This window comes from Suncus etruscus, chromosome 5, assembly GCF_024139225.1.
Source record: "Suncus etruscus isolate mSunEtr1 chromosome 5, mSunEtr1.pri.cur, whole genome shotgun sequence".
Classification (NCBI taxonomy): domain Eukaryota; kingdom Metazoa; phylum Chordata; class Mammalia; order Eulipotyphla; family Soricidae; genus Suncus; species Suncus etruscus.
Window position 1 is genome coordinate 24564008 of NC_064852.1, and position 27232 is coordinate 24591239.

At 36.3% G+C, this 27232-nt stretch overlaps 1 protein-coding gene across 4 annotated transcripts in view; it reads right to left on the reverse strand.

Annotated features, from left to right (window-relative positions):
• The window catches only part of NEDD4 (NEDD4 E3 ubiquitin protein ligase), a 91084-nt gene extending 69240 nt beyond the window's left edge, over positions 1-21844 (reverse strand). For all 4 annotated transcript variants that reach the window (XM_049773589.1, XM_049773587.1, XM_049773588.1 and 1 more), the window contains exon 1: positions 20309-21844. In XM_049773589.1, coding sequence (XP_049629546.1) covers positions 20309-21844 — 1536 coding nt within the window. The remainder of the gene's footprint in view (positions 1-20308) is intronic.
• Positions 21845-27232: the final 5388 nt, after the last annotated feature.

Here is a 27232-nt window from a genome sequence, read left to right on the forward strand (position 1 = left end):
GGATATGTACTTATGACCCACATGTTTTTTAATTTTACTATTGTGTTTAATATTATATTTAGTGCTTATCTTTAAAGTAGTAAGACATGTTATCAAGATATTATACAAGAAATCATACATTTTGTACAAGTGTTCCCTGGGTTGTATTTAACTGATGAAAAAAACAACACTGACATAATATATTATAATCACAGGTTACAACATTACTAAAAGTCAAAATATGGTTTGCAGTTAACCGGACCTTTTAGCTAATTATTCTTATTTTTCCTTTTTAGAGGGATGCACGCTTGGTCATTCTCATTGTTTACTCCTGGCTCTGTGCGAGGGGTTACTCCTAGTGGTATTCAGGGGACTACATGGGATGCTAGGAATTCTGGATCTGCATCCATATGCAAACAACCTACCCACTGTACTATCATTCCATTCCCCTTAACAGATTTTTATAAAAGGAAGCATTTTAGCACTTTAAAACCCGTTTCAGTCATATAAAATTTATACTAGGACTTATTTGGAAATAGTTTACAACCAGACCAATTAATACATATATTGGCACTTTAGCACAAGGGTAACCATTAAAATAATTATTTAGGACCTTTCAAATTAGGCCATGGTATTTAAATGAGCATATGGTCATCTTACATTCTAAAATTTCATACTTAAATATTACATTTTTTTAGGATAAATGCCAAAAATCTTTACACATGCTATATGTTTATTACATGATCTTTCCTATGCTTTAAAATTTTTTACATTACACAATACCTCATTTTAAGCAAGCTTTTATAGGGATGATTTGAGACCTGATGCCTATCAGAATAGCTTGGGCTGTAATACAAAAATATATTTCAAAAACTACTCATTGACCAAGAAATACTGTTTCTATTTTTACAAAAGGTGTTGCAAAAGGGACCTATTACACTAGTAGTCCAGGGAGCTAAAGGTGGAGGTATGAGATACACGCTGGGAACAGTTTTTAGTGAGGTCAACACTGGAGGTGGGAAATGCCCTAATTCATTGTCACTATGTACCTTAAATATAACTGTGAAAGACTTGTAATTCACATTGGTCTCAATAAAAATTATTTTTAAAAAAAGGTGTTGGTGTGGGTTGCAAGAAACCAGGCTCACTGGGATATAGACTATCTCATTCTAAATAACCCCTAGTGCCCTGACTAGTTTACTAAAATGTAACTATTCTTAGGGGGAAAAAAATCACATTTTTCTTTTGCCAATGCATCAGGTTACTGGCATAGTATTAGTCTGAATATATCTAGGATATTAAGCTTTAAGATAAATTATTATTTTTAATATAAATTTCTTTATTTAAGCACCAGTTACAAACTTGTTTATAATTAGGTTTCAGCCCCAAAATGTACACATCCCTCACCAGAGCAACTTTCCCACAACCAAAATCCCATTTCCCTCCTCCCCCATCCCCTGCCTGTCTTTGACACAGGCTTTGTATTTCTTTCTCTATGAATGTCATGGTAGTTGTTAGTGCAGTTATTTCTCTAAGTGCACTCACCACTCTGTGGGATAAGCTATAAACATTAAGTCCAAACTCATGAAAAGATGAGGAATTAATACAGTGAAATCATCAGAGTAGATTTCCCCCCCTCTGTCCAGAAATGAAGACATATATCCTAGACATTTGAGTCCTAAATGAAGACTTTTTCATAAATAAGACTAAGATAAGGCAGGTTAGTGACAAATTCCAAATTTTAGTTACTAACCACTCAGTTTTAAATCCAAGAGAAAACCTCAATTATATTGGAAATAAATACATTTCCAAAATATAGTTCTAGCCTAAAGTGAAATAAATATGATAAAACATATGAATAATTAGAGAGATACAAGTCAAAGGAAATGTATTTATGTTAAGTTATAGAAAAACTAAAATAAAAGATGACTTAGAGATACAATAAAAATAATTTAAACCCACTGTTAATTTTAGGTGAAAAATATATAATAGTTAAAACTATAATTTAAAGTGTTTATACAAATATAGATGCACTATGAAGTACATAAGGGTAAAAACTTTGATGATGTATGATGTTTACTAAATAAAATATCTTAAGGAAAAGAAAGAGGGGAGGAGATAATGACATAATGGACAAGACATTTAATTTAATTTATTTGCTTTTGTGTTTTGGGCCACACTGGCAGTACTCAGGGCTTAATTCTGGCTTAGAATTTAGAGATTACTTCTAGCAGGCTTTGGGCACCTTTATAGGGTACTGGGGATTGAACACTATAGGGTTGGCTACATGCCAGAGAAACATCCCATCCACCATACTACAGCTCTGACCCCTAACAAAATATTTTATTTTATTTTTTTTATTTTTGGGGGAGGTAACAAAATATTCTAAACTTTCAAAACTGGGTATGCAGTGAGGTTTAGTTGGGGACCACTGCATTATTTTGTGTGTGTATCTGGAGATTCCTTATGTAAAACAGATTTTAAATATTTAAGGAAAAGTAGTTTATAACAATAAACAATAAAAAAAAAGAACAAAACAGTGCTATACTATTATGTGAACAAAAATTTTAAGAAAGAACACGTGAAATGATGAATGTTGGGTCACAGACAAAAGAAGAGAAAATGACATATTTAAAAGATAAGCTATATTTATAGTAATGTGAATAACAGTACAAAAAGAAAAGGAACAAAAGTATTATAGGATAAGAAACACAGCATTTATTATCTGACTAAAAAAGTTATCAGAAAGAATAAATGAAAGGATAAATGCTGGAGCATAGTTAAAAAAGAGAAAAAGAAAAAAAGAGAAACAGGAAAATGTATGTATGTATATATGTATGTATTTTTGGTTTTGGGGCCACACCCAGTGACACTCAGGGGTTACTCTTGGCTCTGCACTCAGAAATTGTTCCTGGAAGGTTTGGGGGGCCATATGGAATGCCAGGGATGAACCCGGATCGTCCCATGTGAGCTGTGTGTAAGGCAAATACCCTACCGCTGTACTATTGCTTTAAAAGAAAAGCTGGTTGTCTAGAAATGTGGTTTAAGAAGGTATAAAAGAGGTCCGGAGAGATAGCATGAAGGTAAGGTGTTTGCCTTGCATGAAGAAAGACTGTGGTTCGAATCTCGGCATCCCATATGGTCCCCATCCCCACCCACCTCCAGCCTGCCAAAAGCGATTTCTGAGCATAGAGCCAGGAGTAACCCCTGAGTGCTGCCAGATGTGACCCCCTCAAAAAAACAAACAAACAAACAAACAAAAAATAAGGTATAAAAGAGGGGCTGGGAGAGATAACACAGCTGTAGGGCGTTTGCCATGCACAAGGCAGACCCAGGACAGATGGTGGTTAGAATCCCGGCATCCCATATGGTCCCCCAAACCAGCCAGAAGCGACTTTTGAGCGCAGACCTAGGAGAAACCCCTCAGTGCTACTGGCTATGAACCAAAAACAAAACAAAAAAGGTATAAAAGTCAGTCAATAAGAAAATTTCTCTCTTTTATTTTTTAAATCTTTAATTCTCTTGAGGTGCCCCGATTCTTCTACAAATAAAAGGGCAGAACTCACCCGGTCCAGGCTCAAAGCCGAACCTCTTGAGTTACTCCCTCCTCTCGGGGTCCTTTCTCACTTAAAAATTTCTCTTTTTAAAACATATTTTCCCCTTTTTGGTTATACACACATTTATATATGTGTGTATATGTATATACACACACATAAAGAGAAAGAAAACCATAACAGCTTTCCTCAAATTTTTTTATTCTATAAATTCCTCCTACATGGGGTGAAGTTAAAGTCTTCCTGGCTAGCAATGTAGTAGAAAACTACATAATAGAGATGAGTTTTTGTCCAAATGTGACAGTTACTAGGAATAATAGTACTAGGAGTGATAGTAGAACTTGTAGGGTGTCTGCCTTCCAGGCTGCTAGCTCAGATTTGATCCCAAGTATCTCTTATTTCTCCTGAGCACTGCCAGAAGTGATCCCTGAGAGCAGAGCCAGGAATAACTCCTGAGTTTTGGGGGCCATACAAACAAATCAAAACCAAATATGATATTTACTAATTTATAAACTTGAGTAAGACATTTTAATTTTTTTGAGTTTGATCTCACATTTCTGATATAAATAAAGATAATCTGGGTTTTGCTGAAATAAAACAGAAACATTAACTGATACCAACTTTTACGGAAGAAAGATTTTTTAAAATGTATATATATCAGGATTTTCTCTGAGTTAAAAAAATCAATGTTGAGGTTTAAGGTCACAATATTAGCTGTGACTGTACAACTAATTTTACATTTTAGGAGATCATTTCAGTCTCCTCTTCCTATACCTTGTCCTATAACCAAACCATGAAACACAAAATTAAGGCTATTCCCTTTTTCAAGTGTCACACTTGCATAATTACAATTAAATATTTGTCCAAAATTGTATAAAGTTGGAAAATATGTAAGGAAATACAATTTTTTATTATAAGGAACATTTACTTTAGTTTTTCTAGGCATACTTTCACTTCTAGTCTATCCACAATGTAATTGAGACAGCAAGGCACCTCAGTTGCTATGAATTTGTTAAAATATCATCAGCCCATAATTTGGTTAAGTAAACATCATTTTTTTAAAAGCTGAATGATGCTAAATTTAGCTAAGTTTCAGAGTCTGCAAAAAAGAAATCACCACCACTCTACTTTGTCTCTAACATTGGCTATAAAATATAACTGAGCTATCATTGGAATTTTCTTCTCAGGAGGAAATATATTGATCTCAAAAAAAGTTCTCCAGATGTGGACACTCAGAGACTTAATTCAACCAGGAAGCCTCTCAGTTGCAAATCCCCACACAAATATAGGTTTTCCAGACAATATCTAGTGACAAGTTTTCAAAAACAAAAAAATGAATAGGTTTCAGCAGGCACCTGGAGAGAAACATCCACACAAATAAACAAGCAACAAGAACAAAAATAGCAACCCAAAGGAATCCCAGACAATGTAAGACTCATACTAATTTTAAAAAAGCAGACAAACAAATGAAGACCCCCCCAGTAAAATATCCTGAGAAATTAATGTATTATGTTTGTAAAACAAAAATAATACTAGACAAGCTTCAGAAAATAAAGTCTGAATTTTAAAAAAGTAAAATAACGTTTTCAAAGAGAAAAGGTCAGGACAATCTTCCAGAAAGTTGAATAAGATGTCAAAGAAATAGAAAACAGAAAGGTAAATTATAAAAAACCAATTTGAAAGACTCAAATTTTGGCTAATAGGAAGTGAGACTTCAGAAAAAAAGCAAGAAAATTTTCAAAGAAATAAAATATGACTTTTAAAATAGGCACATGTGTGATATGAGAAGAATTTTAATTTAAGGACAAACCTAAGTGTTCGTCTGTTTGATGTAAACAGATAGCTATAATATATTTGTTGTGTACTGCATTCTGGATTTTACCAGTTTCTCATCTAAATTATAGACTCTTGATGCCAGAAATAATATTTGCCATTACAGCAGGTTCCTAATTCTATTTATGACATTTGTTTAAACTCTTTTACTTAGAAGATGACTTGAATTTCCTCTAAGTTCTGCAATTCTCTGAGTTCCCCTACTTTCAGTCTTGAGGCCAAAGGTAAAGGTCAGACTTAGCTAAGAATTACTTGGAACAAATCAGAGAATCTAGCCTTAACTAAAATCTGGGATGAAGACAATTTATTAAATTAAGAGCTCATTTAATGACTTTATTTAAATGCCCTAAAAGCATTCGCCCATTCAATCTTTTTTTTTTTTTTTTTAAAGAAAACTTGATAGAGCCTCCCTCCAGACACATAGTTCTATGGTACCAGTAAATGAAATATGTAGGCTCTGAATCAGACTCCACAGTGGAAATTAATCCTTGAGTCACGATCATAATATTCCATTGGCATCCGCCCCAGGGAAGTGTTATTCACTGAAGAGTGCCACACTTTCAGGCAAAGAATGAGGCCTCAGTAGCTCCAGTTACTCTCTATTACCATCATCACTTAAACGTCCCAAGCCAGTTATCTGCAAATGGTGGTCGAAGCATCCACATGTGTCAGGATTCTACAGGTCAGGTCTAACCCATTCCCAATTAATGAAAATGGTGTTTACTGAGTGTCTATTTTGAAAGACTCTTCTCAGTACTAGGGATAAAGGACTGACTATAACAAAAAGTTTCCAATTAGAGAGTTACAATCAAATAAATTAGAAAACAGAAAATACAATTCATTTGCATAATCTGCTCTCTAGAATTTTTCTCTGATCACATCTATAAAATCTAGATTTATCTACCTGCTGCAGTGTGCATCTATTTTCATTTGCCACTCTATATTTTTTACTTCCAGTCTTGTTTTTTTGTTTTTTACTAATATCTTAGAAAATTGCCTGTAATTAGGCCAGGCCATGAATAGCCACAAAGACTACAAAAGCCAACCTTGTACACTAGCGCACTACTGCTACACTCTTAGTAGTAAATATGCTAACCTGCTGCAATGGAAAAATAGTTTCTAAGATTTTAGCATATGTACTGACAGAATGTATAACATAAAGTATAAAATTAGGTATAAATAATTTTATAATTTTTCTCCTTAGAGAGCTATCAAAGATAAGTTATGGCCCTTGATATAGCCAACCCAGGTTCAATCCCTGGCAATGCACATATTTCCCTGAGCATCACAAGAAGTGATACCTGAACACAAAGGCTCTTGGCCAGTAAGCCCAGAGCATAGTTTGCTGTGGTCCAAAACCAAAAGCAAACAGAAAGACAGGCTACAATGAAGAATTGATTATATATGACATTTCAATTCATTACATAAGACAAAGTCAGATTTAACCATTACAGTATCTAAGAGAAAGACAGAGGCTGTTGCTTGCATAAGCTAAACTCGTTTTAAAAACTATTAAATTTCAAACGTGTATTTTTCAAATCTCATGCTGAGAAGGAAAAAAATGCAGGCAACAATTTTAAAAGCAACATAAACCAGAATTACAGTCATAACAAATTTAAGAGATTTCTTTAAGTGAAATGACATGCTTTTGCAGATCAGACTTTTCAAGAGCTTAAATGAAAGTAAAATGTAATTCTGGAATATTCAATAGCCATAATTTTGCAACAATCAAACTAAAGTTCTTTTATGATGCAGACAGCCAACCTTATTCTTGCCTTTTTTATATCCAAACAATATTTCCCATAGTGCATGGCCTCCCTCAATAACCAGTCTAAGTGGATTCAAAATTCTATGACTTATTTTGATCAAAATCACAATACATCCAGGGAAGCTCAGTATGTAAATGTGGGAGCAAGACTCTATAGCTACCTCAACTAGAAACTGTATTAAAATTCTGGTAAAAGAACACCTTGCTTTCTAGGTGTATTTGGGAGTTGGCAGCACTGGAGTAAACTGCAGTTTGTAAAAATACAGAAATCTTAGGCCCCACCCCAGAACAACACCTTGAATCAAAATTTACACTTAACAAGTGATATGCATGCACATGAGAATGTGAAAATCACTGGCCTACTGGACAACTTAAATATCCATTTTCTAACTGCCAGCCCTGTTTGTTCTGTATGTATCAAGTATTACAGCATTCCCACAATTCCTACCCTGAGGAATAAATAGTTCTGACTGCACATAATGTTTCAGAAAGCATTACTAAATTACCACAAATCCCACCCTTCCAGGAGAGAAGGAATCTAAACTGTAAAGAAGGTTGCTAGATGAACCCAAACCAGTCTGACAGTCATTCTGCGCCCTAAAGAACAAACCAAGGGCTTCATATCTATCCTAAAAAAATAAACCTCTCCTTGAGATGGGACACAATATGCTAATGATACATGCAAATAACCACAACAGTCAAGGTGCATTGGTGTTTCTCCTCAGAATCCATAAAAGCAGAAGTGTCACCCTGACCCACCTCCCAAAGGTTGGTTGGTTTCACTGGTGATAGTTCACTCTTCCCAGTCTTTGGCCCCTAAAAACTATGTTATTGTGCTCTAAATTTCCTTTCTCATCAAGCATAATTCTGTGTACTTGAGAAATTCTGTGTGCCACTAACCTAAATACAGTCCTTAAAGCTTTATGAGACAATACTCAGAAATTTGAGGGAAAAAGAAAAATTAATGTTAGATAGTATTACTTTACTCATATTATAAACCATTGTACCTAAGCCAGGGGTCTCAAACGCATGGCCCATGGGCCGTTTGTGGCCCTCCGTACAACATTTTGTGGCCCGCAGCTGACCTTCAAATATTGCAGTTTTTGTGATTATTCGCTTACCGAATAATCGCAATAAAAATTGCATTAGTAAGAAAAAATCGCATTAAACATTCGCATACCCCGAGCAGTTCCATTCGGGGTATGCAAATGTTTAATGCGATTTTTTGCTTTTTTCTTTCTTACTAATGCGATTTTTTTATTGTGAATATTTGGTAAGCGAATAATCGCGAATACTTTGCACCTAGCACAGATGTCATTTCCACTGCTCCTACCCGCTGTCCCTTGCATTATCGGAGGCCTAAGGGAGAGAAGTTTATTACAGAATTAGATTTTGTCATACCTTCATCATGACTTCATCAAAGCCTGCAGTGAAGAGAAAAACTGATGACAAGCACAGACAATTTCAGGAAAAGTGGGAGACGCAGTATTTCTTTGTTGAGCACAGGGGCATCCCCACATGTCTTATTTGCTCAGAGAAAGTTGCAGTGCACAAGAAATACAACTTGAAACGCCATTATTCAACTAAACATGTGAGGAATGTGCAAAATATTAAGGAAATGAGAGAGCCAAGCAGGTTGCCAGTCTTAAAGCATGTCTAATGAGGCAACAAGATTTCTTCAAGAAAGCAACCAAAGAGAATGTTGCATCAGTTGAAGCTGGTTAGTGAGATGACTGCTAAGGCAGGGAAACCATTCACAGGAGAGTTTGTTAAAAAATGCATGTTTCAGGCTGCAAGTATTATCTATCTGGAAAAGAAAGGTCAGTTTAGTAAAATCAGCCTTTCTGCCAACAATGTAGGGCAGAGCGCATTTCTGACATGTCAAGTGACATTTATCATTAACTGTGTGAAAAAACCAAATGGTTTGATGCATACTTAGTTGCTCTTGACGAGGACACAGATATAACAGACACTGCACAGCTCACAATTTATGTCTGTGGTGCTGACTGCAATTTTGAATTGACAGAGGAGCTACTCACAATCATTCCAATGCATGGCCAGACCACCGCTAATGAGATATTTCGGCATCTGTGTGATGCCATTGAGAATGCAGGTTTGCCATGGAAGAGGTTTGTTGGAATAATAACCGATGGAGCACCATCGATGACAGGGAGGAAAAATGGACTGGTGGCACTTGTTCAAAAAAGACTTGAAGAGGAGGATGGAGAGAAGGCCACTGCTCTTCACTGCATTATCCATCAGCAGGCCCTTTGCAGTAAATGCCTGCCGTGTGACAATGTGATGTCTGTTGTTGTGAAATGCATCAACCAAATCAGATCCAGGGGCTTAAAGCACAGGAGGTTCCATGCTTTTTTTTTAAGAGGAAATGGAGTCAGAATATGGAGATGTGCTCTATTTCACCGAGGTACGTTGGCTCAGCAGGGGAAATGTCCTGAAAAGATTTTTTGAGTTGAGAGAAGAAGTGAAAGCCTTCATGGAGAAGGATGGGAATGCTGTTTCTGAGTTGAGTGATCACAAATGGCTCATGAACTTAGCTTTTCTTGTTGACATCAGACATAAGCTGAATGTACTAAACAAGATGTTACAAGGCCCGGGGAAGCTTATCAGTGCTGCCTATGACAATGTAAGAGCATTCTCCACAAAACTTGTGTGATGGCTTAGTCCAGGGGACTGAGATCCCCCCACGCGAGTGGTCTTCAGGGCAACGCCTGGTAAATCAGGCCCTGTGGGGACGATGGGGGAGAGAAATTCCTCCCCCATGCATCCACAAACTACAGAGGCAGGGGCTGCACCCAGAAGATTCCACATGCCAGTTCTTCTGTTTCTCTTCAGCTGGTATGTTGGGGGCTCTGGGCAGGACAGCTAGCCATAGGCCCTCTGGGCTAACCACTTAGTCCAGGGGACTGAGATTCCCCCAGGCCAGAGTGGTCTTCAGGGCCAGGCCTGGTAAATCGGGCCCTGGGGGGAGGGTGGGGGAGAGAAATTCCTCCTCTATGCAAACTGGACCCTATTCAGGAGTTCTTTTCTTCCTAGTATTCATTTTCAATAGCGCACGGGCACATTTATATACTTTTTAACAACACCCAAAAATATTCTTAATTCTCGACTGTTTCTAGAAAAAAAATGGAATTCCCTAGATTTGGAGGATAATACTCAAATAGGTCTCTAAAATCAGAGTATTTGTAGACGTTACTTCCTATACAGTGGTCCTCTCTGCCTGCCAAGCCTAATCCATAAACAATTAATCTATACAATGTATATAGCCCTTCTGATATATTTCCCCTTCACCACACCAGAGCCCCTTCTACTCCCTCACCTCCCAATACGGATTCGTTATCTTCCCCTTAATTAACCCTCTTTACCCTCAGTTCTTTAATTTGTTAGGCACCAAGACCGACCTCTTGCCCCAACAGATTCTGCCCTTTCACATACCCCTACAAAGCTCATTATTACTCCTTAACTCCCAACCATCAGTAACCAACATTTACCCTTTTTAACTTCAATACTACACAGTTCTAATCACACACCAAAGTCATGCATTGGATTTAAAATCCCCCAACTGTTTCAAAAGACATAAAATAGACACATATGTCTTTTGAATATTTTATGTGTATTTTCTTTAACAGCTATAATTCTTTCTAAATATTCTTTTACCGTGACGATTCTACCCACTTTTTATCTTGTCTTCTCTTTGTGAGCTGTTCAATAAGGAATTTTGGTGGAAGAGTCCTCAGTTTAATGCTTATGATTGAACCATGTCATGAGGATTGTTGGATTTGTGCTTATGCCCCCCATATGCACTGATAATGCCACATGGCATTGTTCCTGGTTTGCATAGGCACATTAAAATGGGAAAATACTATACATACAAATAAATTCTTATCTAATAGAGATTGGAACACATAAATCTCATAGTGCAATGGGACCTTACACCCTGAACATTGATATAACGACATGGCACAGGCCTCAGATGAATGGGCATCCTCCATTCACCCCTGAACCAGGGAAGCTATCTACAAAACATCCAAGGTTTTTTATAACAACACCTGGAAGCAATCCTCTACCAGGGAAGACCGTACCATGGCTCTGACATCGACCTGCTCAAAAGAGACTTCCCTTAACACTAAGAAGACTTGACAACAACAACGACCTGCTTACAGGACTGGGTTCTCTGCATTGCCCTTTAATTGTGAGGTGAAATGAGAGGACGCTCTGCACCATCCTAACTGCAATATAGGATATGCAGTTTCCAGGATCTTTAATACAGAAAGATGATACCAACAACAGGGACTGTGTGAAAAATAAAAGTGGATTGGCACTATAGACAATGACCTGGATTAGACAAACTAGTTTGCCTGGAGCCTAGAGTTGATCTTATGCCAGGAAACTTCAGGGGTAGGGTCTCCTTGTATTTAGGCCAAGGCTTTTCCTTTCCATGTCCCTCATATTTTGGTGGGCCTATGCAAACAATAATTGCCACTCTAACACCGTTTTTACTGTGCTCCTTTGACTCTAATCCTTAAAAAACCAACTTAAACTTTTGAGGTTAATTTAAACTAATATGCATATGCATGGAAATGTAAAAAAGTACTTTGCCTCCAATGTTTAAGAAGTTACATAAGTTTTATGTCTTTAGATTGCTTTGGGTGCTGCTAAGAAATATTATGTACTAAAATCTGGGGACTTGAGAGACAAAGTAATTGTATATGGGCTCTGTTTTATTTTTCTTAATGTTCTTTGGCTGAAAGTTCAAAGTTAAGATATCAGCAATGGGACTACTGAGCATTCTGTTTATGGGTGATTGTCCTTCCACTGTAACTTTACCTTGTCTTCTTTCTTTGTATCTTTATTCTCATAATTAAAAATAAAAAATTAATAAAAAATCAAAACTTGTGTGATGGAAATCCCAGCTCTCTCAGACAAACCTTTGCCATTTCCCAGCATGCAAGGAACTTGTGGATGCAGGCATACCATTCAGGGGTGAGAAATATGTTGATGCTATTTTTAAGCTAGAGGAGGAATTTGATCACAGATTTGCAGACTTCAAAAAGCACAGAGCCATTTTCCAAATTTTTGTGGACCCCTTTTCCTTTGATGTGCAAGATGCCCCTCCTGTGCTTCAAATGGAGCTCATTGACCTGCAATGAAACTCTGATCTCAAAGCCAAGTTCAGGGAGATTAGTGGAAAAACAGGCATGCATGAGCAATTTTTGAGAGAATTGCCCCCAGCTTCCCTGAGCTTTCCCGAATGTTCAAGCGCACCATGTGCCTTTTTGGGAGCACATATTTGTGTGAAAAGTTATTCTCCACAATGAACTTCAAGAAGTCAAAGTACAGGTCTAGACTTAATGATGATCATCTTCAAGCCATACTGAGGGTCTCAACTGCTTCCTCTCTAAAGCCAAACGTGGTTCAGATTCAGAAGGAGCACTGTCAAGTCTCTGGCAGCAAGGAATAGGCAAAATATGCCATGTTCAGAAGAACTGTTCATGATCTTCACTCAATGTTCTATTCATGTTCAGAAGAAATAATTAAAACTGTTAATAATGACGTTTGAGGCCTTTATTTGGTGAAATCCCTTATGCGGCCTTGCCTCACCCCTACTTTGCCTCCTGCGGCCCCCAGGTAAATTGAGTTTGAGACCCCTGACCTAAGCTGTGTCCCTTTGAAGAATTTCAGGTTTTCTCTTAATACCTATCTGCCTCTCTTTATCTCCCCTCAATTTTTTCTTAGTAAATTTCTTTTTGTTTTGTTTTTTTTTTGGGGGGGGGTGGGGGGTGGGGGGCCAAACTCAGCTGTGCTCAGCGGTTACTCCTGGCTCTAGCTCAGAAATTACTCCTGGCAAGCTTGGGGGACCATTGATATGCTGGAGAACAAACCCAGGTTGAACATGTACAAAGCAAATGCCCTACCCATTGTACTATCACTCAGCCCCTCTTAATACATTTCTTTTTTTTTTTTTTTTTAGGTTTTTTGGTTTGGGCCATACCCGGCAGTGCTCAGGGATTACTCCTGGCTGTCTGCTCAGAAATAGCTCCTGGCAGGCATGGGGGACATTTTGGGACACCAGGATTCGAACCAACCACCTTTGGTCCTGGATAGGCTGCTTGCAAGGCAAATGCCGCTGTGCTATCTCTCCGGGCCCATTTTTCTTAAAAAAGTAAAAATAATGTAATACCCTCAGATCTAGCAAGACACAAAATTACTTAAGTACTTGATTAAGTAATAATCACACATTGTCCACTATACAAATAACATCCCTAATATAAATTTTTCCTTGGTAATATATACATTTATAATCAATATTATACATTATGTGTATTTCCTTATTCCTTATGGAAAATAGAAAAAATTTCCATTTTTACAATATTAATGTCTTCTTAGACTTAACCTAATAATTATATAAAATTAAAAAATAGTATCATTTTATATATATGTGCATACAGGTAATGTGTATATATTGTCAAGATTGAACCCCAAGAGTCACACATGCCAGGCAAGGCCAGTGCTCAACCACTGAGCTCCATCCCTCTTTATTTGCTAAATTTTTTTCTACTAAGAAAAATCACACATTTTCCCACAATGTAATTATGGTCTTGTAATACATCTAAGTCAAGAGGAGGCTGATGTTTTTACACCACAAATATATTCAAGCTTAACTAGAAACCTCATGGTTTCACTAGGTCAAAGAATTCTTTCTGGTAACCAGCTCCTGAATAAGCTCTAAACACAAAGATAAACTAGTTGCTCATCCTTCCAAATTCTGAGACCTTTTCAGTTAGACTTGCTTGAACAGTCTGGTTAAAATTCAGTTAGAGTAAAATCCCTTTCAACAACTGCTATCATTTTCATGGCATAACATCTCACTGAACAAGGACAGACCTAAACCCCTCGTGTACATTCTTTTGAAGATCCCAGACTTCCAATCTCACACATGGGCAAACAAAGGAGACCGAGCTACCCAGCTGAGCCTTAGTTCTGGTATTTCCTGGGGTGTGCTAAAAAAGATTGTTGGCTCCTTCTCTGATCACTCATCCACTTCTATCCTGACTTCCACATAGAGCATAGCTACCCAATGGCTCACTCTGTCAACTTCCTCTTGCAAAATAGGCTTCTATTCTCAACTTCTCTGGTCTATGTTGTTATACTTCACAGTCATCTGTAAGGTAAAGCACAGAACGGCAAAAACTCATAATAGCTAGTATAAATGGTTCCCTTGTCCTAGAAGAAGCCAATGACAAAAAGGCAAGAGGATTTAATGAGGCATTAAACCTTGCCAGATTTTCTACATGAAGACTATTTAGGCCTTTTATGTATTTGTTTACTTTTTCTGGGCCACAACTCTGTACTCAGGGCTCATTGCTAGTTCTGTGCTTAGGGGTCACCCCTGGCAGTGCTCAGAGGACCATATTTGGTGCTGGAGTTGGGGCATGTACAAGTCAAGCATCTTAATTCCCATACTGTGTCTCTGGCTCATTTTGATTTGTTGGTAATGGTAAGGAGAGTGAAGAGTTCAACAATGCTATTCAAATGAGCTAAATATTCAGATACTATCTCAAGTTTTTGCTTTTATCATTATTTCCATTTTATTTGTTATAGCTCCTTTTTTGTTTTCTTTCAGTGCTCATTCTCTTCTGTATATCAATCATCAAATAATAACCCTGTCTACACTACTTCATGCCTATTCTGCTACACTCATCAAGGAGCTTATGTTAATTGATTTTGTTTCCTTGCCTGTTTTATTCTTACCCCAACCAGAATTTACAGTATTTGCTCAGAAACTGTTCTTTGGGGCAGAGATTTGAGCCACATGTGGCATGGCTCAGGGCTTACTTTTGGCTCTCTGTTTGAGGGAACAGAAGTGGTGCTAGGAATATAACCTGGGTTACCTGCATGCAAGGCAAGCTCCCTGCTCTCTGTATTGTTATTCTACCTTAGAACCTATTATTGTCCTGGCTGTCTGCTCAGAAATAGCTCCTGGCAGGCACGGGGGACATTTTGGGACACCGGGATTCGAACCAACCACCTTTGGTCCTGGATAGGCTGCTTGCAAGGCAAACGCCGCTGTGCTATCTCTCCGGGCCCATTTTTCTTAAAAAAGTAAAAATAATGTAATACCCTCAGATCTAGCAAGACAAAAAATTTTTTTTTGTTTACTATGGTGCTATTGTAGTATTACCCCTGAAATCTCTCCCACTTAATTTCTGCACCATGCATACCTTGCCTGTTTCCCTGAGTGTCTCTTCTATTTATCTCCTGTTCAACTGCTTTCTCAAAGTTGGTGGTCCCCAGAATTCTTACGTATCTCCTCCCCTTGACTCAATTTTATTCTTTTAAATTCATCCCTATGTAAGGCTTTGACTATCTACATAATTATTACAGCTACACTTACTTTGTTTCTCTCCTGAGCTCAAGTCCCGTGTCTCCAATTCCTCTGCTGATCACAGTACCACTCTATTAGGACAACGTCTCAGCACCTTAACACTCTAATGTACAAGTTTTGCTTTATTCCCTTCTCTAGCTTCATCTTCTGAATTTCCCATCTCATACTATGGCACTTCCATTCACTTAGTCATGCAAGCTAAGAAAACTTGAACTTTTTTGATTCATTTATAGTCTTCAGCATAATAAAAAACATGGCATCCCAAAATATAAAAATTGAGTGTGTTTCACTTCTGGACACAGGCATGCATTTGCCCAACTGTTGTTAGCATGAAGATAAGCATCCAATGGGACTAATGAGCTAGTTTTCTTCCAGACATTGTCTCCTCCACATTCAGAGTTTGCTGAACTGTGGACAGCAAGGTTCCTTTCTTTCTTTTATCTGGGCCTCTCCAGCTGGACTATACCTAGTGGAATTTGGGAAGCTCTAGTCTGTGTGACCCTGCACATACTGGACATATAGCCCAAGCCCCACTTCTCCCCAAATTTCCTTCATCTGAGGCTCATGATTCTCAACCTGGGACAGTCCTGCTTAAAGGGGAATATATGGCAGGGTCTGAAGATATCCTCTGTTGTTACGGTGGGGCAGAGGAGTGCAATAGGTGGAAACCAGAGATGCATATGAACATCCTACATAGCAAATGGCAGTTCCCACATAACAAAGTAGACCCCCAAAATGTCAGCAGTCTGAAACTGAGACTCCCTGTTCTGGAATATTCTCTTTGATTTTTTTTTTCTGCCTGGTAAACCTTAACTCACCTACTAATGTCCCCTCTGATAGGAAGCCTTCTATCAACCAGGTCTACCTCTTTACAAAAACACTTTTGACTCTCACATATCTCTACTTCAGCACATCACACATTAAACTGAATTTTTGTTGTTGTGATCAGTGTATCTGTCATTATTGGATAAGAATTCCCCCAAACAAAGACTATGTTTTATTTTCTTTTGTTATTAGTATTTGGGTTAATGAGTTGGCAAACAGTATAGCAGGAGCCTGCATGCTAACTGAATGTGAAACAAGAAATATCTAGAGAAATACAAAGTGTTTATGAAGCAAGCAATTCAATGCCACAACTGTTGTTTTTAATATTGTAACTGGAGTTCTTAGAAATAAACACATACAAATGTTCATTTCTCGCAGAATTTCTAAATATTGTCATTAAACTTGTGACATCACAGTTTTAGACTGAATATGTACAAATTATATTTTATGATATATAATCATGGGGAAATGTTTTTATAGAAAAATGAAGTATGTGGTCAAAAATGCCCCTTAATATTTGGTTAATAAATTGTTAATAAGGACTGAGAAAATAGTGGAACACTAAAAAAAGTCTATATTTAAAATATGTATTGGAGTGGTCAAGAGAAGAGAGGGAAAGGCTCATGCAGCAAACTCAAGATATTCCTCAGAACCACACATTATGCTCTAAGCCCTTCCAGGATTGATCCCTAACATAGACAGGCATAAATCCTGAGCTCTGTTGAGAGTGTGACACAAAAACCAAACAACAACACCACAAAACAAACAACATGTATTTTAGGATGAGCAAGTAAATAATAAATTATTGAAATATATAAATTTTAGAATAGTTTAGGTTTTTGAAGATGTATGATTTAAAAAGTTTTACTACTTTAGGTTTAAGCAATTTACCTACCTATGCTATTAAGTAACACACAGTGAGGAGTAAATTTTATAACTAAAAAAAGAAAGAAAATAGAAAACTGCATTTTCTAATAAAAATATACCTATACACAGAGAATGAGAGGTATGTGCAGACTTGGACAAATATGCAAGCATTTTAAATAATGGGTCAATAAAACAAGCCTCTGATTATGAGAAATTTAGTTTTTGAACATGAAACATTTAGAAAACAACAGATGTGCTAGAAGGAGAAAATAAAGGAATTAGAAATAACTTGAGAGGTCCTTAGCACTTTGGGAAGTGGGGAGGTGAGAGGTAGATAGTAACTCTATACAAAAATTACTATCAAATAAAATTTGCAATTCTATTTAGCATTTATATTTTGCAGCTCCATAAAAGTTACTACCAAACAAAATTTGCATTTATAACAAAAGTAAAAATGCAGATACCTCAACTACAATTTTTTTGAAAAGAAAATGGGAAAGTAAAATAATAAATATTTACAATAGTAATATTTTTAGAGTTAAAAATACTAATTGGTACTACTCTTTTTTAAATCATTTTTGGGGATTGGGGGTACACTGGGTGATATTTAAGGGTCTTGACTCTGCACTCAGAAATTATTCCTGGCATTGTATGGGGGCCAAATGGGGTACCAGAAATCAAACCTGGGTTAGATGCATTCAAGCACCCTACCCACTGTTATCTCTCTAGCCCTGGCACTACTTCTTGACTAAGCTAACAAAACATTATATTCACATATAGCATCAAATACCAACTTTCTTATCAAAAGTCATTATATGGTCTTTACAAAGATAGTGTTGTATTTCAAAAGAAACATATAAAAAACATATGCCAGTTATTGTTACTTTCTTTGCTATGTCCAACTCAAGCATCATGGTGCTAACTGAAAACACCCATATTCTTTCTAGAGTGTAAATACAGAACAGTGCCTCTGGCTTAGAGACAGGAACAAGTTCTCACCAGATTAAAAAAAATAGTCATTAACAAGTTGTTGATTATGGAGAGCTAGGAAATAGATATGCCACTACAGAATGATAGCTAAAAATGTAAGAAAAAAAATCTGTAGACCTCTCACTGTTTTAGAAACTAGGGTCCTCACCAAAGCAGTTACTTAATTTCACGGCTGCTCAGCGCAGATAGTTGACATTACTAAATGCTACTCTAATATCAACTTGTTAAATGTGAATCCAGACTCAGCATATCACTAACCCAGACTAACTGGAGTCATGGGAAATATTTTAGGAGCTGTTTATTTATAAAGAAGCTACAATATGCCACTGTAATTAGATTAATATATAATTATTGATAGACACAGGATTATTTCTAAAACCCCATTATTGTTACCACTGCCATGTTTAGAAAAAGCATGTTAATATTTTCCTTTAAAAATAAACCCTTGATCTACCATTAACCAATTTGATCAAATTAGATCTACCAAATTTTGAATTTAACAATCAGAATACTGTTTAAATACTCTTGTAAAGAAAAGTCATTTAATAAACTATAAAAACTCAAAACATATTATTAAGACCAATAATAATGTATATGTATATTAGATAAATGCATTTAATCACACTTTATTAAAAAACCTTTTTCAAAATCAGCAACAAACTTAATATTACCATAAATTCAACTGTTTTAAGAATATTTAAATCATTTTAGTTATTTCTTTCAGATTATTTCACTAAATGTGAAACAAATTTATGAGACACATGTAACTTGATTAGGGAATCTATTAATATGCTTCTTCATGGTATCATTTGATTGTTTTCTTTTAAGAATCAAAACAATGACAACTGAATGGATTATAATTGCTAATAGATTACAATTGCTAGATTATTTTTAAAGTAGATTTACTTAAAATATAGATCAATTTGAAATGTGATCTTTTCCCATTACCAATAAAATAGCTGCTACAGTAAAATCTAGGCAGTGGGTATCAATAATTATTTTACTAAATTCCAAAAGAGAAAATTAAATAGCATTGGCATACTATTTTAGTTACCCAAAGTTACTTATACAAAAGTTTATTTTAACAGTTTAATACAATTGTTAGTTGTTTTATAAACACAGTCTTTTTTTAAAAAGCTATTATTTTATGCATTGTCACAGAGAATTTAGTAAGAAAATTTCTAAAAATTACTGGAATCTGGTAAGATCTTCTAAATATTTTTAAAATATCTATTTAAGTGAAAAATTCTTAAAGTACTTGAAAAGGCCAAATTACATAATAAATTTTTTTGGTTAAGCCTCATTCAAGTTAAATTATGAATAGTATCAAAAGATATAAAAAAGAAACTAAAATTACTGTAAATGTCGTTACTAAAAGATTACAAATACAAAGTTTAGTATTCAATAATTTTGAAAGAGTGAGCTATATTTTAGAAGTCAGTCATAACTGGTAGCTAAAGAAAAATAGAGTGAAAACAAAATTCCTGTGGTTAATAGTATATACAAATGCAGACACCATTTATTTTTCTTCTTCTTTAAACATGTAGAAGATAGTTGTATCAATGACATAAGAAAAATATGAAATTAAAAATATTTTCCTATGTTCACTTAAAATGAGATTTTCACATTTTATGGGCATTTAATTATTTACTTAGTATCTTGCATAAACATAATTATTTCAAAATAACTAAGAATAGGTGAATACAAGATAAGTATTTTAAAAAAGAGGAATAAAGTATGCAAATTATAAAGTTTTACCTTCAAATACTATGGTATATACTACAGCAATGGGAAGTGGAACAAAGTAAAATGCTGTAGAAACAAATTCATTTCTATATTATGAATGTTTTATGGTTTTAATCACTTTGAAACTTTATAATGCATATTTTCTACATTGGTAAAATGAAAAATAGAATGAAAAACTACTGAGGTCCTTGAGATTTACAAATAAAAAGTTCTACAAAAAACCTGCTAGCTAAGGAACTGGAAAGCATGTGAAAATGCTAAACTGTAATAAATCTTAACCAAATATTGCATTAAGTTATTTTAATATAAAGTTACATTCACTAAAACCAGGGGGAAACTTACCTTACAAGAATGCTTCAAAGAATTAGAGAGTTCACTTGTGCAATCTCTGTTCCTCTCTCCTGAGAAATTATTGATTTTACCCTCATTTCCAGGTGCAAACTTTATGAGTAATTGAGCTGGTCCCCCCTTAGAACAATTGTGTTTAAGGCTGGATAAACAGGAAACACTTGGAGAAGTCCCTCCCAATGAAATACTTCTTCGCAAAATAGTATGGTTTCTGTTACTCTGTGGATTTGGACTCTCTGATTTTCCACTGATATTTATTCGATAATCTACATTTGGGGAGGATGGCAGACATTCAGTTGTCCTATGCTGAAGTTTAAAATGTTCTATATTTGAATGAAGCTTAATCTCAGACATCTCTGGTTCACCATTTGCTTTTTCATCACCTAAAGCATTTGCTTTTGGTTGGGTGGAACACAGTGAAATACAAGAAATCCCGTCGGCTGACTTTTCGCAGACAGCCTGCTTTGGACTATTATTTGCAAGGGCAATTTTCTTTTGCAAAGAGCCCTTCCTGTGAAGTGGGCGTAGGTATCTTACTTCTCCAGATGTACAGGTTGTCTTGGATAACCGAAGGCCATTAACAGCTGTTGAGAGAAATCCCTTAGCGCCAGTTCTGTCTTCACTGTGGGCCATTTCACTAGAAGAAATAACAAATTGGTGCGAGGTCTGATAGGATCCTTTGCTGGGAAAAGGACCTGCTGTACTTGTTGGAGAAACGGGTGGCGTGTTTGAAGGACTCCTTGGAAAAATGACTAAGGATGAACATCGTTTCAGTGGAATTTTCGAGTTCTTGCTTACCGGCAACTTCATCATCTCGAGTCCATGTTCTAAGTCATCCTGGGCAAATGGCACTGTGCGTGTACTTCTTGAAAAAAAATCACACGGTGTAGTGATCCTGCTTGGCACACTTCTCGTGGAAATGCTGTCAGAAGATGAATTTCCACTGAGAAAACTGTTATCCACTGATGGGAAGGTATAACCACTGCTGTCACTGATGAAACTATTGGTACAGGAACCTCCACTTGCGATACTTGTACAAGACCCATAGTCACTACAGTTGCTACTGTAAGATTCATTTTCACTGGTTGAAAAATTACTAAGGCTACCACTGCATACGGCAGAATTGCTCAAAAGGTTACCATCGTTCACAGCGTTCAGTTCATTATCCACCACCGCACGGCTGTAAATGCCATCCTTCAGGGCACAAGGAAATGATGCATCCTCACCAGCGGCTATGGCATTGCTAGGCTGAAGACATCCATTGTACCTTGTCGGCTGCAGTGAAATCTGTAGACAGCTGCTCTTTTTACGAACATTTTCAGGTGAAGGAACAGATGCGCTTTCCTTTACTACTGGAGTTAGGGCGTTCTGCCTTGGTGTCAGCTTCATTTGAACATTAGATGTTGAGATCCATGCCGGTCTTTGGAAGCACATGTGAACATTGCTATCCAAATCATCTCCCGAGTTTTCTGACAAAGGGTAAGTATTGCTTCTTCGGGCTGCAAAATGCAATCGTAAGCTTTGTTCCATTTGTTCTCATTTCCAAACATGTTAAGGGCTGAAAGTCATAACAAAGATCTCTGTCGGTAGACAGGCTTGAAGCAGCTGCACTGCATCGAAAGAAAAAATCATTTGTGGTTCCTGAAAGAGTTTAAGTACGAGATTTTTTTTTTCCAAACAAGACCTTAAATACCAGTTATCAGAGAAGGAAAAAGACGACCCACTCCTGAGTCTGACGTTTCCAAAATGTCTTGAATCGCTTGTAGTCAGAATGCCTTCACTTACAAAGCACTTGATTTCCAGCGACCTTTAAGCTTAGCTCAGCTGCGGCAGCATACTGCCTCAAACAGTGCCAACCTTGTTTCAATTATACCTTCTCCACTTTGCATGAATTAGTAACACAAGAACAACAATCTTCCAGCATTTCAAGTTGAAACAGTATTTTTTCACGCCAGCTCTACTAAATGAATATTTAACTGTGTGAATCAGGGTGCCTATACTTTCTCCAGCAGCCTGACCACTAATATTTTTACCCATAGGGATAGAATTACAGGAAGTTGGTAGGAATGAAACCCCGTGTAAGTAAGTATCAAATCAAAGATTGAATTTCCAAATAGCAACCATACTAGGAATCAGGTCAAGTTAATGTAGAAAGGAAGATAAACAGTTTTTAATTAAAAAAAAATACACTCAGTTGAATAATTTGGAAATACCAAAACTTGTGGGTGAACGAAAAAACATTAGCATTCAATTAGAGACAAATCTTCAGCTCCCTAAATACAACTTATAAATAATAAAAATGTAAAGATTAAAAATACATAACTAGTTTAATAATACTATTGCAAAACTTGAGTGTAGATTGGAGGGGGGAAAGTTTAAGAGAAGCTGTCACTAAGCAGTTTCTCCTGTAATTTTAAGGACTTTTCCAGCCAAGTAGTACAGTCTTTAAATGATGCCATTTATATTTTGACTATTAAACTTCTGCCAAGAAATAGCGTGAGCAAACATTCCATAAAAATATATGCAGATTAGACAGAAAAACTATACCCCAATATAGTTTGAACACACAAGATATTTTATTCCACTGTCTCTGCAATCCATTCACTTAAAGAGTTGTGGTAAGAAGTCTAAAAAGGATTTAACACATCAAATAAACATATCTCAATGCCAATTCTGTTCTGAAAAATTCTAAGAGTGCTTTGCTGGCCCCTACTGGTGCTTTGGAACAATCCATTTAGCTGTTTCATATCTAAAAAGAAATATAACCCAAGCTGCACATTTCTTTATACAAACAAAGTACATACTTGTTTACATTTTGGGGTACCAGCCCTGTCCCAGAAGTGGAATTACTTACTGCTGCTGATAAAGCTCCCACAGTAAGAGAACAGTAAACTGTTTGTCCTTTTAGAGGTTGTGATTTTGTATATATATTTTTTCTACTTTGTATTTACTTAACCTTTATTTTCAGTTTACTAGGTAATAAAAGTTTAATATTTAAATTTCTCCACTAAATGTCATAGACCAAGGTTAGTGTTCTGTTTGAAAGAAACAAACTTATTTTTAAATAATACTCTGGGGTATATTTAAACCCCTTACCTGAATTTTATAGCTGGACCTTCAGTAATAAATATATAACTGGCTCATTCATAGGAAAATAAAAAGTAAAACAGTTCAGTTGTTTACACCACATAGTACTACACCCAAGTTGTATTTTTCTAAGTAAGTTTTTTTTCTGTTAAAAATATAAAAACAGAACTGTTCTCAATCATAATTTTCTAAAAAGTACTTTTAAACAACTAAATGTGATAAATACAAGTATGAAATCGATCAAATTATATTTCTGACTAGAGTGACAGTATGCTTTAAATTGTGTCTAATAATTATAAACTACTAAGTATATATGCCTCTCTAATTTAATGTAGCCTATTTATTTTATAATTTTATAGACTCCAATAAATATTTTCTTTTCTCTTTATTTTTTTTTTCAGCAAATGGATCCCATGCTTTACATTTCCCTCAAACTTCCTTTAACTATGTTAAGGTTTCTGATTTAAGTTAGGATTAGTCTCGAACAGTCACAGAATGAATCCCATCTCATCTGCTTATGGTTGTGACAACCAAAAAGTAATTCATCAGCTGTTCTGATTAACAGATCCCTTCGCTTTTAATATCAAAAATAAACCCTAGATAATAGTCCAGAATAAAATGTTTTCACTTTGGGAAGATTCACTTATAAGCATTAGTTTTACAGGTCAAGAGTTGAAGTTTCAAGAGCCAAAGGACACTAAGTAAATATTTCTTCTGCCACTCCAGAGCCCATGTTGGGTACAAGGAGGCCCTGAGTAACCACACAGCAGGCTGACTGAGTGGGTACACATTGTCTATTCTTCTTCCTTAGCGGTGACTATTGGTGGGCAGAGAGATGGGCAGGAATGAGACATGTCTTGCATGCAACTGACCCTGATTTGACACCTGTGCAACTCACTTCCTTGAACATCACCCCAAACTCTACACAGGGTGACCCTGGTGTCCTGAGCAGGGCCCAGGGCCCAAACAGCACAGCAATTTCAGGTCACTGTTTTCAAGTGCCAGAATTACTGGCCAAGAATAACACGGACTACCACCCTGGTCCACAGAGGATCACTTTGGAGCTGCCCACAAAAAAAATAGAAAATGAAAAAAAAGCTGATTTACTGACTACCCTAAAGAAATATCCAAACAAACTCAGTGACATGAGAAAGAATGCTGTTTGAAAATTCTGCAAAGAAGCATCATAAAGGAAAAGTGGAGTCAGAAAATCCAGTACACTGATAGCACAGGAACTTACTTTCTAGGTAGCCTGATCTGTTTGCTTGGCTGGATCTGGTGTGGTGTTGAACAGGATCTGGCACTAATCACTAAGCAGGTCCATGTTAAAAACCTGAGGGAAATGTATCATTTCTGCTCAACAGATGCATAAGAAGTACAAGGATCCCAATGGAGATGAGCTGAATGGGTGGTAGCAACTCTCATCTGGAGAGAATCTATGCAAGACTGAGGATATTTTATATTATGGGACAAAACAGATGTTTTAAGATGAAGCTGAAGCTCAGAGCCCCATATTCTAAGATGTTTACTTATTGGTCAGCTACCCAGAAAAATTAAAAGACTATAGAATGATCTGGATAATCCTAATTATTTACTAAAAGTTAAAAGTCCAATCACAATCAAAAATCACTATTGTGATTAGCTTTATTTGGCAATTTAATGAGGCTTTTTTTTTTTTTGGTTTTTGGGCCACACCCAGCGGTGCTCAGGGGTTACTCCTGGCTGTCTGCTCAGAAATAGCTCCTGACAGGCACAGGGGACCATATGGGACACCGGGATTCGAACCAACCACCTTTGGTCCTGGATCAGCTGCTTGCAAGGCAAACGCCACTGTGCTTTCTCTCCGGGCTCTTAATGAGGCTTTTCTGCCCAATTGTTGGCTTATATACAGTCTGGATGGTGCTACAAGATTTTTTTTGATTTAATTAACAAGTAAATAAAAAATTGGGGGAACAGAGGCACATCTGGCTCATTCCATTTGATGCAATGGGGTTGTAGGTGCTAGGGATTAAACCTGGGGTTCCTACAGACAAAACAAATGCTACAGACCTTTAGGCTATCCTATCATTTTATCCATGCTGCTGAAAATTGCATGATTTTGTTTTTATTTTTGAGCTGTACTGTATTCACTGTGTATATAAACCTCAATTTCTTGATCCACTTGCCTTTGCTTGTTCATTTGGGTTATGTCCATATCTTGGCTATTGTACTAAATGTGGAAGCAAAGAAAGATGTACATATATCCTATCAAACTAATTTTTGTGATGTTTGGGGAATAGATGCCAAGAAGTGGTATCACTGGGTTGTATGGGAGTTCCATTCTTATTATTTGGAGAGCTCTCCATTGTTTTCAATAGAGGTTAAACATTCCCACCAAAAGTGGATGAGGATTCCTTTCTCATCAACTGGCCAACACTGTTTCTAGACTTTTTTGATATATGCCATTTTCACAGGTGTGAGATGATATCTTAATGTTGTTTTGATTTATATTTCTCAAGTCATAAATGATGAAAACTTCTTCATATGCTTGTTGGCCATCCATAAGTCTTCTTTAAGAATATCAAGTTTTTGTTGTTTGTTGAATTTTGTGAGTGCTTATATCAACCCTTTATCTGATATCATATATGCAAATATTTTCTCCTATTCAGAAAACTGTCTTTTTTTTTTTTACTAAAGCTTTATTTTGTTTTTGCTGTGCAGAAGCTTTTTAATTTGATGTAGCCCCATTTGTTTATTTTTGTTTTCATTGCCACTGTGGTTCTCTTGTTGAAGACTCCTTCATAGTCAATTTCCTGGAAATTTCTGCCAATGTTTGCTTCAATGTATTTTGTGGATTCTGGTCAAATCTCTGTCTTTAATTTTCTTTGAGTTTACTTCTGCAAATGGTGTGACGTATGGTTCTAATTTTGTTTTGTTTTTGTTTTTTCTGCCATACCCTCTGATGAGGGATTACTTCTGGCTCTGTGCTTAAGGAACCAAATCGAATGCCAGGGATTGAACTTGGGTCAGCTGCATGCAAGGTCCCTAACTCCATTTTATTTTTACCTGTGGATATCTAGTGAACTATCAAATCTTACCTGAATCTTCAATCTGCCAGCCTGCTTCACAGCTTTCAGACTTGCCAGACCTACAATTTTTAAGATTCATTTCTTAAAATCCTAACCTCAGTTTCAGAGAGGGAGAAAGAGAAAGAATCCTGACTGAAAGATTCACCAGGGAAGTACAGACTCACCCAACTAAGCAGACTCCCGATTTTAGAGCTTGAACAAGTGCAGGGATTTGTCTGAAGTCAGGAATAAAAATGTACTGGCTTTTTCATTGACAGAAAAAATTATTTTAATGGCATGTCACTATGAAATATCCCATCATTATCAACATCATGGAAATTGTCACCATCACCAAACTCTAATAATAGAGTTTTTGAAAACTGCAGTTTTAAGTGAAATGATGTTTGATGAAACCAGGTTGCTGAAGAACATTGTTTCTGTTTTTTGTTCCCTTCAACATGGGCCACATTTTTCTTTTTTTCTTATCAATATTATAATAAAACATTTAAAGAATAGCTGTGGTATAGGCTATACCCTCAGGTCTCATAACTGGCCTGAAAAATGATGAAAATATAAGCCTTCTCTTTTGCTAAGTTATCACTTATATTGAGATTATATCTCTTCCAGATACTACAAGTTGTTTCTGTGTAAAATTATAGCTGTATTTCTCATTCTAATTTTCCACTGAGGATCTTCTAGGAAAAGGATATGCTCTTTCCTTAGATGTAAATGCCTTAGGAAGATAAAGATAAAATGACATTTAAAATGAACTGACCACTGAAAC